Source organism: Macaca thibetana, chromosome 10 (genome assembly GCF_024542745.1).
Source record: "Macaca thibetana thibetana isolate TM-01 chromosome 10, ASM2454274v1, whole genome shotgun sequence".
NCBI lineage: Eukaryota > Metazoa > Chordata > Mammalia > Primates > Cercopithecidae > Macaca > Macaca thibetana.
Window position 1 is genome coordinate 30,514,695 of NC_065587.1, and position 8,459 is coordinate 30,523,153.

At 53.6% G+C, this 8,459-nt stretch overlaps 3 protein-coding genes across 3 annotated transcripts in view; 1 reads left to right on the top strand and 2 right to left on the bottom strand.

The window, feature by feature from the left end:
• The window catches only part of TMEM191C (transmembrane protein 191C), a 288,801-nt gene that overhangs the window by 85,347 nt on the left and 194,995 nt on the right, over positions 1-8,459 (top strand). The window lies entirely within an intron of this gene.
• PPIL2 (peptidylprolyl isomerase like 2) overlaps positions 1-8,459 on the bottom strand; it is a 55,359-nt gene that overhangs the window by 34,673 nt on the left and 12,227 nt on the right. The gene's annotated exons all lie outside the window — the stretch shown is intronic.
• LOC126929749 (SUMO-interacting motif-containing protein 1-like) lies at positions 460-5,607 on the bottom strand. The gene is made up of 3 exons (XM_050746417.1): positions 5,056-5,607; positions 4,708-4,823; positions 460-1,975 (listed from the first exon to the last, which is right to left on the bottom strand). The coding sequence occupies exons 1-3, from the start codon at positions 5,256-5,258 to the stop codon at positions 1,839-1,841; spliced, it is 456 nt and encodes a 151-aa protein (XP_050602374.1). The 5' UTR covers positions 5,259-5,607; the 3' UTR covers positions 460-1,838.

Sequence of the window (8,459 nt, forward strand, 5' to 3'; positions counted from 1 at the left end):
CCTGGCCAGAAATCTGAATTGTCTTTTATTGAGATGGAGTCTCGCTCTGTCGCCCAGGCTGGAGTGCAGTGGTGCAATCTCGGCTCACTGCGAGCTCTGCCTCCCGGGTTCACGCCATTCTCCTGCCTCAGAGTAGCTGAGACTACAGGTGCCTGCCACGACACCCGGCTAATCTTTTTGTATTTTTAGTAGAGACGGGGTTTCACCATGTTAGCCAGGATGGTCTCCATCTCTTGACCTCGTGATCCACCCGCCTCAGCCTCCCAAAGTGCTGGGATTACAGGCATCAGCCACTGTGCCCAGCCAAGTCCTCTGAATTCTTATTCATTGCTGAATGCAAAATGGTACAGTCATTTTGGAAGATAGTTTGGTTATCGTACCCTATGATTCAGCAAGCATGCTCCTTGGTATTTACCCAAATGAGCTGAACAGTTATGTCCAGTCTAAAACCTCCACACAGATGTTTATAGCTGCTGTATTCATAACTGCCAAAACTTGGAAGCAACCAGGATATCCTTCACTGGGTGAATGATAAAATGTGGCATATCCAGGCAATGGAATATTATTCAATGCTAAAAAAGATGAACGGCCAGGTGTGGTGGCCTAACTGCCTGCACCTCTTGATTCCCCACTTAGCCTGTGTGACTCATTCAGGGCTGGCCTCCACCTCCAGGCAGTCCTCCATCCCCCAGGCTGGGTTAAGACCTCCTTAGTTCCCAGCGCCCCCGATCCCATCTCCTGTACCCCTAACCAAGCTCAAGGTAGGCACAAGAGATGGTCCCAATGTATCTGCCGAGTGAATGAAAGCCACGTCATTCTTATGACTCTTCTATAAGGTACTTTTCTTTAACTGAGGCCAACAAAGTCGTCCTGAGATTTCCTTTCTATCCTCCAAGCGAAGAATTTGAACATTTCAAGATCTGAAGTGAAATTAAACTGGAATGGCCTGTCATGAAATGCAAGGAGGTCGAAGGGGTTTACTCTGGGCTTGAGGGAAATGAAAAAGGAGCATTTTGGGGAGTGTCCCATGTGCCAGGCTCAGTCACCATTTCTTCTCAATCTGTTAGTTAATCCTCACAATCATCCTGAGTGCTTATTCTAATTTTACAGGGGAGGGGTCTGGGCTCAGAGGTCGACTTTGTGGGCGGTACCTGTGCCCATGCTGTAGAACTGCACATGAGGTGTGGAGGGGCCTGGGGCTGACGTCCCCTCTCTGCCCTGTCTTGCAGCCACATGGTTGATCTGACTTCCTTGGTTCTCAACCCTGGAGGCTTCCATTTCTCCTATGTGGCTGGAAACAGCATGCCCAAGCTCCATTGCCCTGGCTTCCCCTGGTAAGCATGCCTCTGCACCTCCCTGGGGCCAGACACCATCCTGGCTCTAACCCAGTACCCTGCAGGCAAAGGATAGCGTGGGGAGCCATGCCCACAGGGAGAGGCAGGACTGGTGCTGGAAATGTGGGAGGGGCCCTCTGGTTTTCCACCTGTCCTTTGGGAGCCCCAGGATCCTGTCTGGTGCGCCTGGGGCTGCCTTGCTTGCCTAAAGTCAAGAAGGTGGAGCCCCTTGGTGCCTTCAACCTCACCCAACGCCTTAACCAGGGCAAACCCCGTTTATCTGCTTTATCCATCAAGACCCTGTCTGCAAAGACGGGTCTGCTGCTGCTTAAACCAGAGGGCTGAGAGCCACAGCTACAGGCCCAGGAGAGCCCCTGGGATTGTTCTGAGCAGGGGGCACCCAGGACTGCCTGGAGTGGGGGAGGCTCCCACTGACTGACTTGCAGGGCAGTGGAGGGAAGGGACCAAGGACCCTAGGCATAGTGTAGATGGGGGGTGACGGGGTCACCACGGAGACCATGGTGGTGGCAGTGGCAGAGGTGGCAGTGGGGTCGGTGGCAGGCATGGGGAGGTCGACTGGTCCCGTAAGAGGATGGGTTCTGGTTTCTTCTGTCTTGGCTTCCTTCTCCTCTTCTTGGTGTCTGCAACAAAAGGTGCCAGTGAGTGCCTGCCTTGCAGACAGAGTACAGTGGGAGCCAAACACAGTGGTGTGGGGTCTTCATGCAGCCCCTCCAACAAGAAAGGGAGGGAGGCCCCAAAGAGCACCATGAACAATGCCCAGAGCCACTGCTGACAGCGAACAATCAGTGGAGGGCTCACTCTCAGCCCCTCAGAAAGTGGAACCCCCAGGCAAACTGGGCCTCCCCATGTGACACAGAAGTGAGTAGCCCCACACTAGTGTAGGCACCCGCGAACACAAATATACCGAAGGAACTGAGCCTGAATCCAATCGAGCTTTAGAGCAACTGTCCAAGAAATGCAGGCAGAGGAGGAAGGAAGCCAGCAGCAGACCGTAACAGACGCAAACCCGGGAAGTGGGACTTGCCAGAGGACGACACCAGACGGGCTATCCCTCCTCAAAGGGGACTTCAACAGAAGTGGCCAAGGACCCAGGGCCATCCCAATGTACATTTGCTGCCCATGTGGCCACATATGTGGCCCCCTTTCATTTCATTCTCACAAGGGTCCCAATTTAGACACTAATTATACAATCACCCTAGTTAAAAGGAACCTAAGAGGCCTAACAGCCAAACATAATGAATGTGTGAGTCTCACTGGGTCTTTCTAGAAAGACTTTTGTGGCCCATCTAGGAGAGGTGACTATGACCAGCTTATGTCAGAGAACTGTTGTCAATTATGTAAAGTGTAACAATGACATTGTGATTATGTCAGCAAATGTTTGTTTTTGTAGTTGTCACTTTATAGAGACAGGGTCTCACTCTGTATTGCCCAGGCTGGAGCACACTGGTGTGATCATAGCTCACCATAACCTCAAACTCCTGGGCTCCAGCTATCCTCCTGCCTCAGCCTCCCAAGTAGCCACGACTACAGACATGTGCCACCACACCTGGCTATTTTTAAAAAGTTTTGGGAGAGATGGGGTCTTGCTATGTTGCCCCAGCTGGTCTCCAACTCCGAGGCTCAAAAGATTCTCTTACCTCAGCTTCCCAAAGTGCTGGGATTACAGGCATGAGCTACTGTGTCCAGCCAGATGCCTTTTTTTTTTTTTTTTTTTTTTTTTTTTTTGAGATGGAGTTTCTCTCTTGTTGCCCAGGCTGGAGTGCAGTAGTGCGATCTCGGCTCACTGCAACCTCTGCCTCCTGGGTTCAAGCGATTCTTCTGCCTCAGCCTCCCGAAGTAGCTGGGATTACAGGCACGCCCAGCTAATTTTTCTGTATTTTTAGTTGAGACGGGGTTTCACCAATTTGGCCAGGCTGGTCTTAAACTCCTGACCTCAGGTGATCCACCCGCCTCGGCCTCCCAAAGTGCTGGGATTACAGGTGTGAACCACAATGCCCGGTCTTTTTTTTTTTTTTTTAAATTAAGATGCATTCTAAAGTAGTCAGAGGTACAATGATGTCTGAGATTTCCCTTCAAATACTTCAGAAAAAGGCCTAGGGTTATGGAGAGTGAAACACATTTGGCAAGATGGGGACAGTTGCTGAGGCTGATGACAGGTTCTTGGGGGTGTTCCCTGTCATCTCCAGTTTTGTATATGTTTACTTTAATAATAAAAAGTGCTTTTTTAAAGTGCCAAACACAGGGCCAGAGACAAGCCACAGGGCCACAAGAAGGACATGGTTGGTCAGTGCCAGGACTCTCTCAACTTTCTTTTTTTTTCTTTTTTGAGACGGAGTCTCACTCTGTTGTCCAGGCTGGAGTGCAGTGGCACTATCTCAGCTCACTGCAACCTCCGCCTCCCGGGTTCAAGCAATTCTCCTGCCTCAGCCTCCTGAATAGCTGGGCTTACAGGTGCCGGCCACCACGCCCCGCTAATTTTTGTATTTTTAGTAGAGATGGCGGTTTCACCATGTTGGTCAGGCTGGTCTCGAACTCCTAACCTTGTGATCTGCCCGCCTCGGCCTTGTCCCAAAGGGCTGGGATTACAGGCGTGAGCCACTGCACCCGGCTTTTTTTTTTTTTTCAATTGAGTCAGGTTTGCTGGGTTGCTTGAGCCAGGCCCTACCTGCAGGTCTTCATCCACCACTCCAAAACACTCACCAAGATGAGCAATGAGGGCGCTCGCTCTCGCTCTCTCTCTCTCTCTCTCTCTCTCTCTCTCTCTCTCTCTCTCTCTCTCGGGAGGGCAGCCCAGCCTGCTCAGGATCACACAGCCAGGAAGTAGCAAAGCAGAAGTCAGTCTCCTAACTAAATAATCTAGCTAGGGGCCGGGCGCAGTGGCTCATGTCTATAAACCCAGCACTTTGGGAGGCCAAGGCGGGCGGATCACAAGGTCAGGATATCGAGACCATCCTGGCCAACATGGTGAAACCCCGTCTCTACTAAAAATACAAAAATTAGCTGGGCGTGGTGGCGGGCGCCTGTAATCCCGGCTACTCAGGAGGCTGAGGCAGGAGAATCGACTGAATCCAGGAGGCGGAGGTTGCAGTGAGCCGAGATCAGTGCCATTGCACTCCAGCCTGGGTCACAGGGCAAGACTCCGTCTCAAAAAAAAAAAAAAAAGAATCTAGCTAGGGGCAGCGCCTCTCCTCCCAGGTCGGGATTGCCCAGGCCCCTTCCTGCTCTGGATAAAACTTGGTCCAAGGAGGGCAAATCCAACCGAAAGAGTGGAGGTGGTCATCTAGCCCTCGGCCTGGCTGCATTGGGCTCAGACCCCCCGCAGGGCCCAGCACTGGCAGAGGTTGATCCTCACCCCGGGAGTAGGGGTGCATGCGGTGTATGCTCTGCTTCAGCTGCTTCACCCTCTCGAGCATCTCCAGGGCGCCCGTGCTGTTGCAATGGTTCAGCTCCCCCTGCACAACACTTCGCCTGCAACAAGAGGGGGAGAGGCAGGGCAGGGGGAGGTCCGGGGAGTGAGATGCCTGCCCGCTCCACGCAGCCTCGGTTTTCTGATAGATCCTACCCTGCGGCCCCAGCTACGCCGACTGCTACTTCTCCACCCCACCTCCAAAGCTCCAATTGTCACAGCTCTGCCCTAGGGGACGGCGGACCCGGGTAGTGACAGTTCCCACCCAGTGGGTCCCAGGCCCCGCGGCCGCACCCGGAGAAAAGAGAGGAGCCCACGCTGTTCCAATTGCACCACCCTCTCCGCCAGCGACGGGTTGCGGTCGAGGCGGTGGAAGAGGCGGCGCAGCGCGCGCTCAGTGTAGTGTCCACCTGCCTCTCCAAGTCTTCCTCGGAGATTTGCTGGCAGAAGGTTTCGCTCTGCGGGACCTCCCTGTCGAACTCGTCTAGGATCTCCATGGCGAGCGCTGCTGGAGAGCCCAGGCGGCCTGGGAGCGGAGCAGGCGTCTGGGCGGGGCTCCCGAGAGTCTCCGCGCGCCGACCGCCACCTGCCCCGAGGCCGGAGCGCAGGGTCACCAAGGGCAGCGGGGCCAGTCTTGCGGGACCGCTGGGACTAATCCTCTCTAACTTCGGCCGCAGCGCAAGGGCGGACTCTCTACCCTACTGCAGCTGCCCCGCCCCGACCCGCCCCAGCCAATCCCCGCGGAAGCCGGGGGCGGAGCCAAACCCCGGGCGCCGGCCGTACGTGACAATGCCAGTTGCTCTGGGCACGCGCGCTCACGACCTCGAGGGGGCGAACGCGGCTGGGCGGGTCCTGGCCCAGTTCTGCAGGGGCCATCGGGCCTTTAACCTGGGTCCGGCTCTTGGCAGCGCCGAGGGCGTGGTTGGCCAGCAACTTCTTTAAGGCCCCCACCTCTCGGCAGGCCTCCAGTCCCCTCCAACGGGGGCCCCTCCTCGCTGTCTGTACCCTCCCGGGCCTCAAGCAGCGCTTCCCCCTCATGCAGGAAACGCCTCGAGAACTTCGCTCCGCCCCAACCCCTCTAGTTCCGACTTCTCACCCTCCTCTCTCACCCTCCTCTCACCCCCTCACTCTCCAGCGGCCTCCCCAGCTTCTGTCCTCTCCTCCCCTTTACAGCCACTTGTTTGCTCAGTACTTGCTGTCAGTTCTTTACCAGCATCTCCGGCCCCTCCTCAGTGTCCTATTCCTCCTGTTCCACCTCACTGTCCTTTTCCTCTTGCCCCTCGAATGCGTTTCTGAAGGTCCTGGCTTCACCGTCTCATCTGGGATGATCTTACACACTTCTTGGTCCTGATTAGAACCCATAACTGACTGAAAAACCCACCTACTGTGTCTCACCCTTTAGCTCCAGACCCACATCCAAATGACCACTGGGGACGATTCTTGGACGTCTCATGCTGAACATATCCACATTCACACACAGTTTCTTCCCCCTGAAAGCTACTTTTCTTACCCCTCCCCACTCCTACTTGGTCAGCCACTGACCCCAGCCACTAACAAGGAGGTGCACCCTGGACTGCATCCTCCCTTGTCCTCCATCAGCCCTGAGATCCATGGAGTGTGCCTGAGACGTCTAATCAGATTTTTCTTCTCCTGCTGCTAAACCACCAGCCCTCAGCTCTCCCAACATAGGAAGTGGCATTTGTTTCCTCCTACTTGGGGACAACCAAAGAATGAGGTCTGTCCTGAGCATCTTGTCTAGGAGTGCAGGCAGAGACTCGGTCAGGTACACCTGGACTCAAATCTCTATTCTGGGCCGGGCGCGGTGGCTCAAGCCTGTAATCCCAGCACTTTGGGAGGCCGAGACGGGCGGATCACGAGGTCAGGAGATCGAGACCATCCTGGCTAACACAGTGAAACCCCGTCTCTACTAAAAAATACAAAAAACTAGCCGGGCGAGGTGGCGGGCGCCTGTAGTCCCAGCTACTCGGGAGGCTGAGGCAGGAGAATGGCGTAAACCCGGGAGGCGCAGCTTGCAGTGAGCCGAGATCCGGCCACTGCGCTCCAGCCTGGGCGACAGAGCAAGACTCTGTCTCAAAAAAAAAAAAAAAAAAAAAAAATCTCTATTCTGCTTCCTGCCCAGTGTGACTTAAAAAATGATTTTTTTTTTTTTTTTGAGATGGAGTCTTGCTCTGTCACCCAGGCTGGAGTGCAGTGGCGCTATCTCGGATCACTGCAAGCTCTGCCTCCCAGGTTCAAGCCATTCTCCTGCCTCAGCCTCCCAAGTAGCTGGGACTACAGGCGCCCGCCAACACACCCCACTAATTTATTTTTGTATTTTTAGTAGAGAAGGGGTTTCACCGTGTTAGCCAGGATGGTTTTGATCTCCTGACCTCGTGATCTGCCTGCCTTAGCCTCCCAAAGTACTGGAATTACAGGCGTGAGCCGCCGTGCCCGGCCAACAAAATGAAACTTTAAAATCTATAGTATGTGCCTTTCTTTTCTTTTCTTTTCTTTTCTTTTCTTTTCTTTTCTTTCTTTCTCTCTCTCTTTCTTTCTTGTCGGAGTCCCACTCTGTCGCCAGGCTGGAGTGCAATGGCACGATCTCGGCTTACTGTAACCTCTGCCTCCGGGGTTAAAGAGATTCTCTTGGGTGAGCCTCCAGAGCTGGGACTACAGGCGTGCACCACCACACCCAGCTAATTTTTGTATTTTTAGTAGAGGCGAGGTTTCTCCATATTGGCCAGGCTGGTCTTGAACTCCAGACCTCAGGTGATCCACCCGCCTTGGCCTCCCAAAGAGCTGGGATTACAGGCGTGAGCCACCATGCCTGGCCAGTATGTGCCTTTTTTCTTTTTTTTCTTTCTTTTTTTTTTTTTTTTTTTAAGACAGAGTCTTGCTCTCTCACCCAGGCTGGAGGGCAGTGGCACGATCTCTGCTAACTACAAGCTCCGCCTCCTGGGTTCACACCATTCTCTTGCCTCAGCCTCCCGAGTAGCTGGGACTACAGGCGCCTGCCACCACGCCTGGCTAATTTTTTGTATTTTCAGTAGAGACAGGGGTTTCACTGTGTTAGCCAGGATGGTCTCGATCTCCTGACCTCGTGATCCACCCGCCTTGGCCTCCCAAAGTGCTGGGATTACAGGCATGAGCCACGGCGCCCGGCCCATGCCTTTTTTCATACAGGACAAGCACCCCCTTGAGGGTCGAGCAGATCCCTAATCACCCTCCCATCATGTCATTCTAATAAACCATGCTTCACACTTTATACCTTTATTTGTATTTTTAAAAACTGTAGGCCGGCACAGTGGCTCACGGCTCCCAGCACTTTGAGAGGCTGAGGCAGGTGGATCACCTGAGGTCAGGAATTCGAGACCAGCCTGGCAAACATGGCCAAACCCCGTCTCTACTAAAAATACAAAAAATTAGCCTGGTGTGGTGGCACATTCCTGTAATCCCAGCTACTCGGGAGGCTGAGGCAGGAGAATTGCTTGAACCCAGGAGGCGGAGGTTGTGGTGAGCCGAGATCGTGCCATTGCACTCCAGCCTGGACAACAGGAGCAAAACTCCATCTCAAAAAAAAAAAAAAAAAAAAAAAAAAAAAAAAAAAAAAAAAGGTATTGGGCCCCTCCTCTTTGTTCAGGCACTGCCAAGAGATTTTTTTTCTTTTTTTTTTTTCAGACAGAGTTTCCCTGTTGTTG

Coding starts and splice junctions, on each gene's coding strand:
- LOC126929749 (XM_050746417.1), bottom strand. CDS start 5,258: ATGGAGATCCTAGACGAGTTCGACAGGGAGGTCCCGCAGAGCGAAACC. Junction 4,824..5,055: donor GGCTCCTCTCTTTTCTCCGG/GTGCGGCCGCGG, acceptor CTCTTGTTGCAG/GCGAAGTGTTGTGCAGGGGG. Junction 1,976..4,707: donor CATGCACCCCTACTCCCGGG/GTGAGGATCAAC, acceptor CTTTTGTTGCAG/ACACCAAGAAGAGGAGAAGG.